This window comes from Aquarana catesbeiana, linkage group LG05, assembly GCF_042186555.1.
Source record: "Aquarana catesbeiana isolate 2022-GZ linkage group LG05, ASM4218655v1, whole genome shotgun sequence".
Classification (NCBI taxonomy): Eukaryota; Metazoa; Chordata; class Amphibia; order Anura; family Ranidae; genus Aquarana; species Aquarana catesbeiana.
In genome coordinates, this window is record NC_133328.1 from 577243025 (window position 1) to 577262633 (window position 19609).

At 42.0% G+C, this 19609-nt stretch overlaps 1 protein-coding gene across 1 annotated transcript in view; it reads left to right on the forward strand.

The window, feature by feature from the left end:
- VPS13B (vacuolar protein sorting 13 homolog B) overlaps positions 1 to 19609 on the forward strand; it is a 1301055-nt gene that overhangs the window by 829278 nt on the left and 452168 nt on the right. The window contains exon 21 of the mRNA XM_073632833.1: positions 13931 to 14134. Within this exon, the coding sequence (XP_073488934.1) occupies positions 13931 to 14134 (204 nt within the window). The remainder of the gene's footprint in view (positions 1 to 13930; positions 14135 to 19609) is intronic.

Here is a 19609-nt window from a genome sequence, read left to right on the forward strand (position 1 = left end):
TAATTGTGAAGTGAAAGGAAGATGATTATTGGTTTCCAATTTTTTTACAAATATGTGAAAAGTGTGGGGTACGTTTGTGTTCAGCACCCTTTACTCTGATACCTATAACTAAAATCTAGTGGAACCAATTGCTTTCAGAAGTCACCTAATTGCTAAATAGAGTCCACCTGTGTGTAATTTAATCTCATTATAAATACAGCTGTTCTGTGAACCCCTTAGAGGTTTGTTGGAGTACCTCAGTGAACAAACAGTATCATGAAGGCCAAGGAACACACCAGACAGGTCAGGGATACAATTGTGGAGAAGTTTAAATCAGGATTAGGTTATAAAATAATATCCCAAGTTTTGAACATCTCATGGAGCACTGTTCAATCCATTATCTGAAAGTGGAAAGAGTATGGCACAAATGCAAACCTACCAAGACATGGCCCTCCACCTAAACTGACAGGCCGGGCAAGGAGAGCATTAATCAGAGAAGCAGCCAAGAGGCCCATGGTAACTCTGGAGGATCTGCAGAGATCCACAGCTCAGGTGGGAGAATCTGTCCACAGAACAACAATTTTTTTTTTTTTTTTGAAAGGGTAAATGTATTCATATTTCAAGTAAGAAAATTTACATTATTCAAAACATTCCTGTTACAGGGGATAATATCCATCGAAAGAAGAATCAGTAACGTACAGATTCGGAAGGATTAGCTTCAATGCAACAGTGCATATATTACTAGCCTGCTGTATATTCAGCTGTGTTTAATTCCAACCTCCTTTATCTTCGGGGGAAGTACCCCTGAATACAGAGCAAGTAAAGTAAGGAAACCAAACAAAACTCAACATAGTAAATGAAGTAATCCACTTTTGAAAGCACACTAATAAACTCAGTACCTTTGCTATGCAGAAGTATTTATTTCGCTGATGAATATATGAACCAAGCCTGGTCCCGTCTGAGCTGCATTTACACCTCTATATCTCCAGACACTGATTTAATCTAACCAGCCCATATTTTGTTAAACTTTTTTGGGCAACCCCTGGAAATGTAGGTCAATTTATATTTTGGTAGAGCTCCATTAACCAGGTCTACCCAGCAGAGGGACGGAGGCCTTGTATCCTTCCATTTTAGAGCCAATTCCTTTTTAGCATAGAAAGAGTATTCTTAAAAGAGTCTTTTTGGATTCGGACAATTCCTCCTCCCCAAAGTCACCCAGTAGGCATCTGGCCGGAGCACATATGTTTGGAAGGGCTAATTTTTCCTTTAAGAATTTCATAATTGCTGCCCAAAACTTCCTCACCTGAGGACAATGCCATACCATATGAAAGTAATGGTATGGTACCTCAGCCCTGCACCTATGGCATTCTGGTGTTTCCACCCTGCCCATCTTATGAAGACATGCGGGTGTATAATACAGGTAATTAAACTGGATAATATTGTCTGGCCGAAATCACCGACGGCAACAACGATTCCGTGACCTCGGCCCAAGATTCCTTTGTAAGGGATGGGATATCAGTTCTCCATTGAGCTTCCACTCCTTCCATCCTAGGTGAAGAAGAGGTCAGCAGGGCGAAGTAATATCTCAAGATAAGTTTTGAATGGTCTTCCTCTAATAGTAAATTATCTAGCTCAGAATGGGCAAGCTGGACCTCTTGAAAACCAAATTGGGCTGCCACAGCATGGTGCAATTGCAGATACCGGTAAAAATAGGCGTTGGGGCATTTATATTCAGTTTGAATATCGAAGCCTAAACCGTTCAAGGACTGCCCATAAATATGGCCATTCAATAGAGTCAAAGGCCTTATGGGTGTCCAATGACACTACAACTCGGGTATCTGTGTCAGGACCTTCAGATTGTAACACTGTGAAGAGTCCCCTCCAATTTATGGCCGTAGATCTCATTGGAATGAAACCCATCTGATCTGAATGAATAATGGACACTATCACCTTGTTTAATTGTTTGGCTAGAACTTTTGGCATCCACAATAATGATATGGGCCTATATAATTCACAGTAGTCATTGTCTTTGTGGGGCTTGGGAATCAGTACAATAAGTGCCTCCCTTAGAGAATCTGGGAGCACCCCCCTTTCTAGTGCATCACTATATACCTCCAATAATTTTGATGCCATAAACTCCTTATAGGTACCATACCACTCAGCTGGGTATCCATCTAAATCGGGGGTTTTATTAGAGTTCATAGAAAGCATTGCGGAGACAATTTCGGCAGTGCTACAAGGGAGGTCCAAATCCTCTGCTACATCCCTGGGCAGTTCCCGGCGAGGGATTGGTGCCAGAAATTGACAGACCTCCTCCGCTGCGTAATCCACCCTAGATGTATATAGATCAGAATAAAATTAAACAAAAGCATCGGCTATATCTCCATCTCCGTGTTTGGTGCAAAGAGTTGTGTATTATAAATTCGGGGAATAGAGGCTGATGCTTGCCTTGAGTGGGCCAAATATGCCAATAATTTACTGTTCTTATCACCAAACTCTAAGATACACTGAGACTGATACAGTAACTTTTTTGGGGTCTTTTCCACCAACACTAGGTCCAGTTGGCGGGCCTTATCCCTCCAGTCCCCAAAGTTAGTAGAAGTAGGATTATTAATGTACTCCACTTCTGCTTCTGTAGCAACCTGTTCACATTCCTTAACCTTCCATTCCCTATCAGATCTGAGTTTTTTAATCAACCCCGAAATGGATCCCCCGAAGAGTGACTTTAAAGGCATCCCATGTAGTCCCTAGGGGAACCTCCCCTTTGTTTTCTAACCAGAAGTTTGCTACACTCCTCCTTTATTCATAATTGACTCAGTCTCCACAGCGTATAACCTTGGGACTGGCCCATGTTCATGGAAAACAACAGGGGGGGGTGGTCCGAAATGGCCCTTGGGAGATATTGTACATCAGTCACCCTTGGCAACACCTCCCTAGTCACAAAACGCATATCTAGTCTAGATAAGGTGTTTTAATTGGAGGAGAAACACATACTCTCTTGCATCAGCGTTCTTCCAGCGCCACACCTCCACCAGGCCATACCGTTTCAGCACACATGGCCAAGGAGGGGGTACATTTAGAAACCGTCTGGAATCTATCCATATCTGGGGATAGTACTACATTTCTATCCCCGTCCATAATAATTGGGCCTTTTGCCACCTGGAGCACCTTTGCCATCACTGTATCCCACAACATAAATGAGGACGGTGGTGGTACGTAGACCGTTCGTAGCCACAAATGTATGGGGAGTATTATCTATGGTGAGGATCACTATAACAAATCATCCAAAGGAGTCCGTCACAACCTCCTCCAGGGTACATAGTAAAGATTTTGTTATCAAAACAGATACTCCTCTTGCATAATTAGAGTAAGTTGAATGGAATGCATATTTTACAAATGCCCTCTGGCATGGCCTGTCAGGGCCATAGTTTTGGAACCTTCCAGATGCATTTCCTGTAGAAAATTACATGGGGTTTACCCTTCTGAATATAATTAAAGTCTAATGCCCTTTTAATTCTGGAGTTAAGGCCTCTTACATTCCAGGACAAAAGTTTAAGAGTGTTTAGCGTTGGCGTCATCAGTAAAGCTGGTTATATTGTGGGGCCCGCCATAGCGAGACAATGGCAGAGGGCTTCCTTGGAGCACAGACAGCAGTACATATAGCAGCCCACTAGTTGGGTAACATACAATAGCAGTCATTGTCAACATTACATAAGTAACTGTAGAGGTAGAGAGTGGATTATCGGTAGCTTGAAAAGCAAAGAAAAAAAAAAGAAAAACATGAAAAATTGAGCCACCAACTTTGCAGTTGGGGACTCAATAATGATCCAGAACAGTGCAACACAAACCCCCTTCCCCCCACCCTGCCCGCAGTCCCCAACATACTACAGGCCTCTTCCCCAAACAATAACATTGTCACCCTAGCGGGGGGGGAGTCCTTCCTTATCCAGCCGGATAGAAAGGGAAGGGTGATAACTTGGTGAGCTGCTGAGCAAATTGTGGACCGCTTGATAGAAGGATTATTCATTACTGCCAGACCACAGTGCATTATTTCTAAACACGAGTCTGTATCCATAGGTAAGGCACACTAGGAGACTTTGAAAGTTCCAAACATGGGACCGGTAAGGATTCCATCGGCACACTGCCTGACTTGTCAGGCACTACTCAGTGACTCCAGCTATCAGTTAGCTTCCTTGGGAGAAGTAACAAATTGCACTTTTCCCTTATGGATCACTCTAAGCTTTGCTGGGTAGAGCATACTGTAAGGCAGACTATGCTCACGCAGGCGTTGCTTCGCACTCTGGAATGCTGTCATCCGCTTCTGCGTGGCTGCTGAAAAATATCGGAAAATAGTTATGCGATTATTATTGTAGAGTAATTCTAACATATTGCGAGCTTTATGAAGGATAGTTTATTTGTCCCTGAATTATAGGAAACGGGCCAGCATGGGTCTGGGGAACCGACCTGGCGGCTGGGCTCTCAGGGGCACATGATGTGCCCTCTCAATTGCAAACAAGTGGGAAAAGGAGTCAGCTCCAAAGGTTTATTTGGTACAGGATATTAGGAATTCTTCCGGCTGTTTCCCCTCCGTGCCCTTCGGGAATCCCAGGAAACGTAAGTTGTTCGGGGTCAAATCATCTTCAACCGCACTAATACGTTGTTCGGCTGTGGTGACCCGGTCCCTAACCTTATGGACATGATCCTTTAGCAGGGCAAAGTACACTCGAATGGTTTCCAATTGGGTCGACAGGGACGCATGGCAGCTTTTAATGGTCACCATGATTTGGGACAGCGACGGCTCTCCTACCTGGGAGCCTGAGCCTGATGCCTCCTCATCCGAGGGTGGAATTGGGATTGCCAAGGGGTCCGTAGCATCCATCCAGTCCACCTCACCCTCTGCCCAGGGCTGGTCGGCAGCAGCAGCTGCACGCTGCCTTTCCTTCAGGTGTCGGGCACCATCTTGGCCGGCCTCATGGGAAAAACGAACGAGCCTTTACGCAGGCGACAGGTCCAAGCTTGGGCCATATTTGACCATTTTTGTGCTCCGCGGGTGTTCCCTGACCCGTCTGGGAGTTTGCCTCGGGGCAAATTCTGTGCATGGCAGCTCAGGATTATGTAGGATTTCAGCGTGGTCCGGAGCTCAGAAGTCGACACGCCCCCCCCCCCCCGACTGAACAACTATTAGTTGTGCACTCCACAAATCTGACCTTCAAGGACGAGTGGTAAGAAAGCCATTATTGAAAGCAAGCCATAAGAAGTCCCGTGAGGGACACAGCAAACATGTGGAAGAAGGTTCTCTGGTCAAATGAGACCAAAATGGAACTTTTTGGCCTAAAAGCAAAGCTCTGTGTGTGACGGAAAACTAACACTGCGCATCATCCTGAAAACACCTTCCCCACTGTGAAACATGGTGGTGGCAGCATCATGTTGTGGGGATGCTTTTTTTTCAGCAGGGACAGGGAAGCTGGTCAGAGTTGATGGGAAGATGGAAGGAGCCAAATACTGGGCAATCTTAGAAGAAAACCTGTTAGCCTGCAAAAGACTGGGGCAGAGGTTCACCTTCCAGCAGGACAACAACCCTAAACATACAGCCAGAGCTACAATTGGATGGTTTAGACAAAGCATAATAATGTGTTAGAATGGCCCAGTCAATGTCCAGACCTAAATCCAACTGAGAATCTGTGACAATATTTGAAAATTTCTATTCACAGATGCTTTCCATCCAATCTGACAGAGCTTGAGCTATTTTGCACAGAAGAATGTGAATACAAATGTACACCACACTTTAAATATATTTACTTGTAAATAATTATGAAAACCATTAGTTCCTCTACATAAGGCTACTGAACTTGCTGAAAACCGTAATTGCCTGGTGATTTCCTGTTTGTTACTGGAGGGATAGCAGCCAGCTATCCCTCCAGTAACCTCAACCAGCGGTCTGACACGCCCCCTTGTAGTCCTTTGAAAGCGAGCAGAGAGTTCTACTTTCACCTGGCTCGCTGTAGTGGGCGGAGGGAGTCTCACAGCCCCTGGTCTATGCCGCCCATAGAGGTGGTGTTCTCCTCCTCTGCTCCCTCCTTCCTGCCGCCACCACCATCTTTCTCCAGTGCGGAGAGATTACAGATCACCGGGATGACAGAGCGCATCTCGGGCTGCTAGGTCTGTATGTGAGAACACTGCTCGTGGTACAGCCCCACCTCCCTGTACATTGGAACAGTGCGCTCTGCGCTGTATTACAATGCCGGTGCAGGGAGGCGGGGCTGTACGACGAGCGGTGTTCTCACATACAGACCTGTCAGCCCGATGATCTGTAACTATCCCTGCTCTGCAATTATGGTCACTAATAAGGCACTGGTGTCACCGCACTGATGGGCACTGGTGACACCGCACTGATGGGCACTGGTAATCTGCAATGGTGACACCGCACTGGTGGTCCCTGACGTTCGGCACTGGTGGTGGTCCCTGACGTTCGGCACTGGTGGTGGTCCCTGACGTTCGGCACTGGTGGTGGTCCCTGACGTTCGGCACTGGTGGTGGTCCCTGACGTTCGGCACTGGTGGTGGTCCCTGACGTTCGGCACTGGTGGTGGTCCCTGACGTTTGGCACTGGTGGTGGTCCCTGACATCTGACTTTGGTGGTGGTCCCTGACATCTGACTTTGGTGGTGGTCCCTGACATTTGACTTTGGTGGTCCCTGACATTCAAGACTGGTGGTCCCTGACATTTGGCTCTGGTTGGTCCCTGACATTTGGCTCTGGTTGGTCCCTGACATTTGGCTCTGGTGGTCCCTGACATTTGTCATTTTTTTGACATTCAAATCAATATTTAGTGCAACCATCCTTTGCTTTCAAAATGACATCAATTCTTCTAGGTACACTTGCACATGGTTTTTGAAGGAACTCGGAAGGTAGATTGTTCCAAACATCTTGGAGTACTTACCACAGATCTTCTGTGAATGTATACTGCCTCAGATCTTTCTGTCTCTTCATGTAATCCCGAATCGACTCAATGATGTTGAGATCAGGTCTCTGTGGGGGCCAAACCATCACTTCCAGGACTCACTGTTCTTAATAACATTGCCACAACTTTCCTTAAGAGGTTGTTTTTATTCTATACAGTGTTTCATGCAATTAAAACAATCTTATCTAAATTGAAACTACCAGAACCTCCATTTGATCCTTCCTGGTTATCCATGGTGAAAGCAGTTCTACCCCTCTGTAAGCTTACGTATATGGGCTGTATTTTCCCCAAGAAGTTTGATAAAATCTGGTTGGATTGGGTAGAAGCCAGAGACCTCACTCTCTAACATGGTTAAGGTCATACATTTTTCCTCTAGCATACCATGGCTCCTTTATGCGGACCTAGGGAGATTTCCTTTTAACCACTTAAGCCCCGGACCATTTGGCTGGCCAAAGACCAGAGCACTTTTTGCAATTCGGCACTGCGTCGCTTTAACTGACAATTGCACGGTCATGCGACGTTGCTCCCAAACAAAATTGATGTCCTTTTTTTCCCACAAATAGAGATTTCTTTTGGTGGTATTTGATCACCTCTGCGGTTTTTATTTTTTTCGCTATAAACAAAAAAAGAGCGACAATTTTGAAAAAAGCTATATTTTTTACTTTTTGCTATAATAAATATCCCCCAAAAATATATAAAAAAAACCCTTTTTTTTTTCCCTCAGTTTAGGCCGATATGTAATCTTCTACATATTTTTGGTAAAAAAAAGTCACAATAAGCGCTTACTGATTGGTTTGCGCAAATGTTATAGCATCTACAAAAAAGCGGATAGTTTTATGGCATTTTTATTAATATTTTTTTTTTACTAGTAATGGCGGCGATCAGTAATTTTTATCGTGACTGCGTCATTATGGAGAACAGATCGGACACTTTTGGCGCTATTTTGGGACCATTCACTTTTATACAGTGATCAGTGCGATTAAAAATGCATTGATTACTGTGTAAATGTGACTGGCAGTGAAGGGGTTAACCACTAGGTGGCACTGTAGGGGTTAAGTGTCCTAGGGAGTGATTCTAACTGTGGGGGGGGATGGGCTATGTGTGACACGACACTGATCACCACTCCCGATTACAGGGAGCGGTGATCAGTGTCAGTGTCATTAGGCAGAACGGGGAAAGGCTTGTTTACATTAGCAATTCCCCCTTCTTCCTCTCCGTGAGACGATTGCGGGTATGCCTGCGGACAACAAGTCCGCAGGACCAGCGATCACAGTCACGCAGCTCCTGGCGCGCGTGAGCCGGCAAGCCGCCTCTTAAAGGGCAATGTACAGGTATGTTAATCTGCCTGTACGTGCCCTTCTGCCACAGTATATATGTGTGAGGCGGTTGGGAAGGACCGAGCCTCTTTCTGAGATTTGTTGTTTACAAGTTAAAAACAGTTTTTTTTTGCTAGAAAATTACTTAGAACCCCCAAACATTATACATTTTTTTTTCTAACACCTTAGAGAATAAAATGGCGGTCATTGCAATACTTTGTCACACCGTATTTGCGCAGCGGTCTTACAAGCGCACTTTTCTTTTTGGAAAAATAGACTTTTTTGAATTAAAAAATAAGGCAACAGTAAAGTTAACCCAATTTTTTTTTTTTTTACATTATGAAGGATAATGTTACGCCGAGTAAATTGATACCCAACATGTCACGCTTCAAAATTGCGCCCGCTCGTGGAATGGTGACAAACTTTTACCCTTAAAAATTTCCATAGGCGACTTTTAAAAAATTCTACAGGTTGCATGTTTTGAGTTACAGAGGAGATCTAGGGCTAAAATTATTGCTCTCACTCTATCGATCGCGGCAATACCTCACATGTGTGGTTTGAACAGTTTTCATATGCGGGCGCTACTCACGTATTTTGACGTCGCTTCCACCCTGCAATGGTATGGAGATGGGTGGAGGCCATCTTCCCCCTCACTCGTCTCCATACCCAGGAAGGAGAAGCATCCGATCTCCTCCGCCGCTACAGACGGCTACCGATATTCCTCTTCAAAGTGAGGACGTATATCGACATGCAGCGATCCGGAAGTGGTTAATCTGAAATAAAGTACTGACCCATATCTCCCTTGACACTCCCATACCCTGCATTTGTTCTTTCCCTCCTTTTCTTTTTACACTCCTGAACCCTCCCCTCCCCGCCCCCTCCCTCTCCCTCCCCTTTTCATTAATTACCCTTCCTTCCCTTTATATATTGGCCATAGCTTCTGAATGTTGAAACCCCCTGTATATCATGACTATGTTTGACACATGCTGTTCTACACCTGTATTTGATGGATATTGCCTACTGTTCCTGACAGTTGCTGTGTCTTTTATAAATTATACTGTATAATATGCTGTATACTAGACTGGGCTCATTGTAATCTGTAGAAACTAGCTTCAGTTCAGCTTTATTTTTATTTATTTTTTTAAAGAATGTGAAAATTACTGTCGTGGTTGAAAATAAAAATTAATAAAAAGTATGTTTGAAGCGCTTCAAACATTCTTTTTATTTATTCATTTTTAGTGATTCTGAACACTTCCTTTGATAGCAGCCTCACTAAATTGATTTATTTATTTATATAATTGTTTTGATCTTTGGAGCTTTATCTTAAATAATTATCATAGCGCTTTGTGGTTTTACACACTATACTATGAAAATAAAAATTATTTTTCTTGTGATTTGGGCAGATTGTCTTACAATATGCAAAACGAATCCAGACTTCTTAGCTGTTCTGCGTAGCAATTTGCATTGACAAGATTTTATTTACCAAAAAATATGCTCACATCACAATAGATTTCATAACTTTATAAGCAAAAGCTGTACATCAATGAAGATTAAAATGTATTGTAGATTTTTTCCCATGCATATAATTTAAAAAAAAAAAAAAAAAAAACAGATGGAATTCTCCACAGTAACACTTGAAAATTTATTGAAATGTAATCAAATTCCAGACTTTGAAAGGAATGTAAAATTATATATGTAGAAATGACTCTCAAATGATCAGCATAAAGTTCAAACTTACCATTTACTTTAAGTTGCATGTCCGGTATGTCACGGTATCCATATGTTATTTCGTGTAGCTAGCCATTTGTAGTGGAAAATGGAGTAAAAATGGAATGCATGTTTTATCCTCTTTTATATGAATTTTTACATAAATAAAATTTTGCATTCATTTAGCTTTAAATACATTTTTTGTAATGAGGTGTGAAAAAGAAATGCTAGTATGTTCTAAAATAGTACTTTTTTTTCTGTCAAAAGTTAGCAGAAAATAAGACTTGTGTAGCCTTGGAAGTAACAGTATTAAAAAACATTCTGCTTTTAAGTACATGTCAAAGGGTAATCAAAACATTTACGAGCAAACCAGACTTTGAAGGTTTGGTACGCTACAATTTGAAGAGCAATACCATTTTTTTTCCTCAAATAAAAAATACCTGTGTCAATATGCATGAGTTCCTTAAAGGCTAAGTTCCCCTTTTGGAGTATGTTACACCTATATTTAGAGAGTTCCATCTTCCACTGTGGCAGATGGCTTGTAGTTCTCAATGAACCATGAACGCGCTGATCAGTACTACGAACGTGCTGTACAGAGGTACGGGCACCAGAGCTGCAGGCAATGTGTCCAGGAGCCTGACATTGCACCCGTGATCCACTGCAGCCAATGGCTACAAGCGCTGATTGGATGCTGGTTTTACTGCATATTTCTTCGACAAAAGCTGGTCAATAGACCATCTTCTCTCAGACAGACAGCTGTGCACACATGAATTGTGGCCAGTTCCTGATGGACGGCTGATTTTTGGTCCATGTGTACCCAGCATTAGGGTGCAGTATAAGCTTTTTCTCAAATGTTGTAAAGTCATAATGTACATCTACAAAGATCAGTGCTGTCAATACAAAGTAAAAAGCTTAAACCAGTGACAAAGAATTATTGAGTGGCAGTTAGGTTTTAATTGACAGCAGAAGCACAATAAATTCCATATTTGAAGATACTGTATGTATGCGCTGGTATGCCCTGACATGGTTTCTGCAGGAACTTGGCAGGTAGGTTATTCCAAACATCTTGGAGAACTAACCACAGATCTTCTGTCAATGTAGGCTACCTCACATCCTTCATCCTCTCTCTTCATGTAATCCCAGACAGACTCGATGATGTTGAGATTAGGGCTCTGTGGGGGCCAAACCATCACTTCCAGAACTCCTTGTACTTTTTTTTACACTTATGCCCCGTACACACAAGCAGAATTTCCGTCGGAAAAATATTAGATCATTTTTCTGACGGAATCCCGCCCAGCTTGCCTTGCATACACACGGTCACACAAAAGTTCTCTGAACTTTCTACCATCAAGAACGTGGTGGCATACAACACTGCCGAGAAAATTAAGTTCAATGCTTCCGAGCATGCGTGTTTTTTTGCGCGTCGGAATTGCATACAGACGAACGGAATTTCCGGCAAGAACTTTTTCCGTCAAATAAATAGAGAACCAGCTCTCAATCTTTTTCTGGCGGAAATTCAGACAGAAAAAGTTGGATGGAGCATACACACGGTCGGAATATCCAACCAAAAGCTCCCATCACACTTTTTTTGACGTATATTCCGCTCGTGTGTACGGGGCATAAAGGTAGTTATTAATGACATTGGCTGTATGTTTGGAGTCGTCCTGCTGCAGAATAAATTTGGGGCCAATCACACACCTCCCTGATGGTTAAGTATCTGACTGTATTTCTGAGCATTAAGGACACTATTGATCCTGACCAAATCTCAAAATCTCAAGGAATGCAGCCCCAAACTTGCAAGGAAACTCCACCATGCTTTACTGTTGCCTGCAGAAACTTATTATTGTACCACTCTCTGGCCCTTCATGAACAAACTGCCTTTTGCTACAGCCAAATATTTCAAATTCATCAGTCAGGAGCCCAAGATGTTTGAAACAACCTACCTACCCAGTTCCTTCAAAACTTTGTGTAAGTGTAGCTAGAAGAATTGATGCTGTTTGAAGGCAAAGGGTGGTCACACCAAATATTGATTTGATTCGGATATCTTTTCTGTTCATTTAACTTCCATTTTCTTAATTGATAAAAATTAATAAACACTTCTATTTCTGAAAGCATTCTTAATTTACAGCATTTTTTCACATCTGCCTAAGACATTTGCACAGTACTGTATATATATTGTGTCTACAACTCTTTGATAGGGACATTATTTTTCCTGTGTGTTAATTCTGAAACACAAGCTTATTAGAACTAGGCTTGTGATAGCCTTGTTAGGTACGGAGGCTGCAATTATGACAGAACGTATTGGTATAGGGTATTGTTATTTCACAAATCTCCCCCAGATGACAGGGTGGTCTACCATCTCATAAACCAGGGGAAATGAGCAACTGGACTATTTTGCTGTGACTTGTGCAATTGCTGTTTTCTCTGCAATTCTTCTGAAAATTTCTGTGATTTATATGTCTCATTTTAGAGAAACAGAAGGAAACCAGTCTATTTTCAGGCTTTGGATCCATGTCAGTCTTCAGTTCTGTTAAGCAACAGATTTTGAAATCATTTTAGTGTTAAGCCAAAAATGAAAAAAATAAGGATTGTTCGTTGTCTAGACAGCGTTGGTTCATGGTGTGAGTGCCATAAACATCAGGAAGATAATTATCCAGGAGGTATCAGTGACCATTTTATAAACCACTTTTAGCAGTTTAAAAATCATGTCCTTCAAATTTCTATGGTTAATCATACCCACTTAATGTAACATATCTTCTAGAATGCACTCCTGCACTGTGCTGGAAAAGGAAATGTGTGTAGAATTGTCCATATTATATCTTTCTTAATTTTATATATAATTATGTGAACACTATTCGTTAATAGTTTTAGGTAGGATTCTTTTTTGAGTATAATAGGCAAAGCTTTAATAAAATATTATGCTACTGCTTCTATTTAAATGACTCTGGAGTAATTTTGTAAGAATAAAGGAGATTTTCACCATGTAATATTGCAGGAAAACACACATGACCTGGAATAATATGTCAGTGAACACTTTTGTTTTTTTGCTAATATTTCCAGATGTAAACCTCAACCTTTTATATTTGGATTAGCCAAACCAAATACGTGCGACCTGATGTCACTCAATGATTTGTAATATAAATTAATGTACACAAATTCATAAAACCGCCTTGGTAAAAGAAATAAATTACATCATTCAGACCTGGCAAGAAAAGCCATAAAATCAGGGATTGGAGGTTTAAACTTGTGCTGTAATATTTAGAAGTAGGCTGTTAATTGCACGCTCTGTACTTTAAGTACTTGGTTAAGACTCCAAAGGTAAATGTAAAAAATAATTAGAATCCACAGAGAATAGTGACATTAATGATATTATTTACATTGTCAATTAAGCTCTTGCCACAAGAGAATTGGGTTTTGTATCCGTAGAAGAGTCCAAGTTTGCAGCTACATCTTCCTCCAAGGACTAAGTAGAAATTTTTCTTGTTCTTGAAGAAAAAAAAAAAGATACAATTCAGGTTTGAATAAGCAAGAGTTAGGTGAAATATCACTGCAAAGTCTAACGCAAATCTTACGTGGCGAACATTCCACCTGCATTTTCTTTGCCTCCTGCCAGGGGAAGCAATTTTGATCATTGGCAGGGACAGCCTGAATGTTCTGATGGGGCTTTTATCACTGAAAACAAATCAGTGAAGACAGCTCTCTTATTTCCATCCTGGCAACTACCATTTAATTTGGTCCTTTTAAAATACCTATAATGACCTTGATTATTTGGACCTATAAATTGACACTGTAACTTTATTGCATAAATTGTACTTTCTTTTCTTTACTTCTTTTTTGTAAACAGATTTCATGCAAAATATAAAATCTAATAAAATATGTGGCATACTGCATCTATCCACCTTGTTCTGTTATTTGTTGGCTCTCTTTGTCTTGAGTTTAGTAACCATTTTTTAAAATCTGTTTTTTTAGACGTGCTTTGAATTTGGGAATCCTCAGAGATCCAGGATCAGAGGTTGAGGACAGACAGTATCAGATTGACTTGCAGTCAATTAATATTGGCACAGCTCAGTGGGAGCAGCTGAAGCCAGAGAAGGAGAGTAACAATGGAGGATTGCTAACAGAGGCAGATAGAGGCTCCCAGAATCCTGCACTAGAGTGGAACATGGCCAGCAGGTGAGACTTCAATGTAATTAGGAATATTCAACTTCCCTCATGCTGCTCCATTTCTCTGGATCTTTTATTGTCTTGCTTGCCTTAGAACATTTAGGATAAGTTGACCTTTTATAACATGTTACATCCATATTCATGGTGTAACATGTTACTGCTGCAGCTGCTGACACACCTCCCCCAAGTCCCTGCTGTGACAACAGGTGGGGATCGTCTCCCTATGCCTGCTGTCACAATTTTAAAAAGATACGCTCCACCTGGCCGCATCATGCTTTCGTAGAGTTCTGTGAATGGAAAACTACAACCAACAACCTTTTGTGGCTGTCGGCTTGTAGTTCTCAATGAACTACCGAGCACTGTTAAGCACCCTAGATAGTTTTTTGAGGCTTCCTGTCAGTGTGTAACTGCCTGACTGTACGAGGTCTGATTAGACAGCTTACACACAGTCTGCAAGAGCCCTCCTTTGACACCGTGATCTTCTAATTATGGGTGTAATGCTATACAGGCGCCCAATTAAAAAATGCACTTTTCTTTTACCTGCAAAAAGATGTGCATTCAATAATATTTTAAAAAGGGGAATTTATCCTTTAAATACACACTCAAAGAGACAATTTTCAAAAAGTAATATAGGCTCGCTACATCTCTCTCTTGCCTTTATTTTTAATTGGTTTTAAATAGTTTTACTGGTTTTCTAAAACGCAACAAATGCTGTCAGATATTATCCCTTATGATTATAATTTTTCATTTTAGATTGTAAGCTCTTTTGGCCAGGGTTTGCATATGTTGAATATTCTGTATTTGTGGATATTTCATAGTCTTACTGTGCACCTTCTTTGTCTTACTTTGTTCTACAGTCATGGCCGAAAATTGTTGGCACCCCAGAAATTTTTCCAGAAAATCAAGTATTTCTCACAGAAAAGAATTGCAGTAACACATGTTTTGCTATACACATGTTTATTCCCTTTGTGTGTATTGGAACAAAACAAAAAAGGGAGGGAAAAAAAGCAAATTGGACATAATGTCACACAAAATTCCAAAAATGGGCTGGTCAAAATTCTTGGCACCCTTTCAAAATTGTGGATAAATAAGATTATTTCAAGCATGTGATGCTCCTTTAAACTCACCAGGGGCAAGTAACAGGTGTGGGCAATATAAAAATCACACCTGAAAGAAGATAAAAAGGAGAGAAGTTCACTTAGTCTATGCATTGTGTGTCTGTGTGTGCCACACTAAGCATAGACAACATAAAGAGGAGAAGAGAACTGTCTGAGGACTTGAGAACCAAAGTTCGGGAAAAATATCAACAATCTCAAGGTTACAAGTCCATCTCCAGAGATCTAGATTTGCCTTTGTCCACAGTACGCAACATTATCAAGAAGTTTGCAACCCATGGCACTGTAGCTAATCTCTCTGGGCGTGGACGGAAGAGGAAAATTGATGAAAGGTTGCAACGCAGGATAGTCCGGATGGTGGATAAGCAGCCCCAAACAAGTTCCAAAGAAATTCAAGCTGTCCTGCAGGCTCAGGGAGCATCAGTGTCAGCGCAAACTATCCGTCGACATTTAAATGAAATGAAACGCTATGGCAGGAGACCCAGGAGGACCCCACTGCTGACATGGAGACATAAAAAAGCAAGACTACAGTTTGCTAAAATGTACTTGAGTAAGCCAAAATCCTTCTGGGAAAACGTCTTGTGGACAGATGAGACCAAGATAGAGCTTTTTGGTAAAGCACATCATTCTACTGTTTACCGAAAACGGAATGAGGCCTACAGAGAAAAGAACACAGTACCTACAGTGAAATATGGTGGAGGTTCAATGATGTTTTGGGGTTGTTTTGCTGCCTCTGGCACTGGGTGCCTTGAATGTGTGCAAGGCATCATGAAATCTTAGGATTACCAAAGGATTTTGGCTCGCACTGTAGAGCCCAGTGTCAGAAAGCTGGGTTTGCGTCCGAGATCTTGGGTCTTCCAGCAGGACAATGACCCCAAACATACGTCAAAAAGCACCCAGAAATGGATGGCAACAAAGCGCCGGAGAGTTCTAAAGCGGACAGCAATGAATCCATTGAACACCTGTGGAGAGATCTTAAAATTACTGTTGGGAAAAGGCACCCTTCCAATAAGAGAGACCTGGAGCAGTTTGCAAAGGAAGAGTGGTCCAAAATTCCGGGTGAGAGGTGTAAGAAACTTATTGATGGTTATAGGAAGTGACTAATTTCAGTTATTTTTTCCAAAGGGTGTGCAACCAAATATTAAGTTAAGGGTGCCAAGAATTTTGACCAGCCCACTTTTGGAGTTTTGTGTGACATTATGTCCAGTTTGCTTTTTTTTCCCTTCCATTTTTTGTTTTGTTCCAATACACACAACGGGAATCAACATGTGTATAGCAAAACATGTGTTACTGCAATACTTGTCTGTGAGAAGTACTTGATTTTCTGGAAAAATTTCTAGGGTGCCAACAATTTCGGCCATGACTGTATATAGTGCTATTGAAAAGATCTGTTATGTATAAACTCAATGCATGCACGTCAAAGTACTTGTGAAGTGTAAAGTTTTCCACATAAGTATAATCACCCATGAAGCACATTTGCCACTGAAATCAATTGAATGAAAGGAGAAGGCCAGGTTGGGGAGGAAAGTGCTAGGTGATACTGGACGATTTCCAGACAGAAAATGAGGCAGGCCTTATCAGACTTGCTGCAACTTCTAATGCACACTGCACGACTCCCACAGTAAGTCAGAGCAAGCAATTTCAGTACCCAATAGGAGCCTGTACAACTGTGCAGCTGAAAGTAATGCTGCAGTTCAGCCTTAAGTGCGGATGAGAAAATAAAAAAAGTGAAAGGGGAAAAAAAGGGAAAGAAAATAGCATTACAAAACTCTTACCTCATGTTCTGACTATCAAGAGGGTGGGTGGAGTTTAAAATTGGCAGATGTGAGACATAAATCTGATGCTAGGCAGAGGTTGGCAACAAGAACAGCATTAAAGTGGTTGTAAACCCCTTTTTAGAGCTTGTACCTATAGGTAAGCCTAGAATAAGGCTTACCTATAGGTACTGTAAATATCTCCTAAACTTGCACCGATTAGGAGATATTTACCTTGTAGTGCGCCGATGATGTCATCAGCGTATGCACTTTGAAGAAATGGCCCTCTGTGCCGTGTCTTCACAAACGAGTGCCGTGACTGGCAGCTCCGGTGCATGTGCTGGAGTGACGTCACGCGACTCCAGCCAGTCACAGAGCCGGAGTCCGCAGCCCCGGAAGGAAGAGGGGAGAAGATGGATGCGGCCACCAAGCGGGTACAACGTGAGCTTCGTTTGCAGGTAAGTGCCACATAATGGTCTAGTATGCATCATTATGCTTTTACTTTGGAGGGAACAAAAGAGGAAGTAAAACTGATCAGGGTTTACTTACTCTTTAAAGTTCAGCGGTTTGGCCAGTTCAATAAACACTAGCTAACATTCAGCCCGTGTGTAAAGCAGCCGGTCCGACAGAAGCTGGACGTTAGGCATTCCGGAAAACCAGCAGCTGCCGGTTCCTGATCAGCGCTCTTCGCCAATGGCTTGTCAAAACACAAAAGAACAGCAGGGGAGAACGCTGTACTAACATCGGATTGTTAGTATACCAGGTATGGGTTGGACAGTAGAAGAGACAGATTTACAGTTTGGCAGGCAGAAGACAAAGTAGATAACAGCCACAGCTCATTAACAGAAAGACATAGAGCGTTAAGCTAGGTATACACGCACAGTTTATTTTTCAATCAACAAGTGGACTAAACGAAAAAAAAACGACAGATCCCCCCCCATCAACACAACGATATGAGATGCAGTGAACTCTGTGCTTTTGTATTCTGACAGGGGGACTCAAACCCCGCTTCCCTCTGCTACAAGAATACACCTGTGAGCGGTTGTAGCTATTGGTTGCAACCGCTGATAGACTGGCTTATGTTGAACATGCAACCGAAAAGTCATCCAGTTCTGCTGAGCCAGCCAACTTTCGGTATGTGTGTACTGGGCTTTACATTTATTCTACATATCTGTTTTGTAAATTGAGTGCTTGGCATTAACAAGGAAGCATACACTGTGTACAATACACCTGTAAGGAGGCATTAACCAGGTATCCTATGTGAGCAAGCAGGCTATTGCATCTAGCAAAAGCAGCAGAAAAGAGGTCACCAAAGAGGTCAGCTATACCCTTGGATTAGTGGATTTGATGGATCTACATATAACTGTCTTTATTTTATTTGGTGACTTCATTAAAGTAGTTGTAAAGTCACATTAACAAAATCCTATGATCCTTTTTTTGGGGTATTATTAAGTGCAGTGTGGTTATTTATGTTTAATAACATTGCTAAGTACCTTTTTATAAGAGTGCTTTCTTGCAGTCACATGTTCTCCTCTTATTGCCGATCACAGGGTGTCCAGTGGGAGAGACTGATATTCCTCACTGTGCACTATGACCTTGTGTCTGCACAGCTTAGGTAGACACTGCAAATTTCACACAGAGGAGGGGAAGGAGCAGTTGCACAGGAATGCTCAGTCATTGAAGGCAAGAGGGTAGGGGAGGGGCCAGGAGGAGATCTGCTTCACACACAGACAATGGAAATAACAGGGAGGGAGATAACAGAAGCTGCACATTGAACCTGATGATGAAAGATATAAGCTGACCACGCTATCATAGATCAGCAGCCATGATTAATGTGGTCAGTTTACAGAGAAGAACACAGGAACAGGCAGGATCAAGCAGGTAATGTACAACATTGCAAGGACTAAATAACATTGCAAGATCACTATGCACCGTAGTGTACCTCAACCTCTTGGCACCGGCACCTCCTGACCCTTTAAGAGGTTTTAGAGGAGGGACAGGATTTATGATAATTTTATCGCTATGATTGGCTGTCATGGCGGCCACGTGACCGGAAAGCTCCCGTTCGCAAGTAACGATCGGGAACTTTACGATAGCCGCCAGTAACTGTGCAGGGTGCGCGTTCCCAGCACAGCTCTATTTGCCGCAATTTACTCAAATATGTGGCAGCTCAGTGCCAAGGCCCACCTGCCAAGAGGTCGCATATTTGCATGCGGCTGGTGCCAAAGGGTTAAAGAGGCAGGAACATTTTAATTTTTTTTTTTTTTACAAGAAAAGGAACATTTTAATTTTTATTTTTATTTTTTAGGTTTACAAACACTTTAGAAATTTCCAAACACCACATCTGCTTGTTCTTGTATTTTGTTAAACTAAAGCTAGCTGGTCCAATTCCCTTTTAACAGGTTTTCTCCACTACTGTGACTTATAACTAGATTATCCATTTGCCGACCGTATGACGTCCATGGACGTCCTGGGTTTGTGGGGGTATATCTGAATGATGCCTGCAACTAGAGAAATCATTCAGATTTTGCCATTTTCAGCCGGCGATTCCCTACACCATAAGAATGATCATAGCGGTGGGTCAGACGCTTGATCGTTCTTACGGGCAGCGAGAG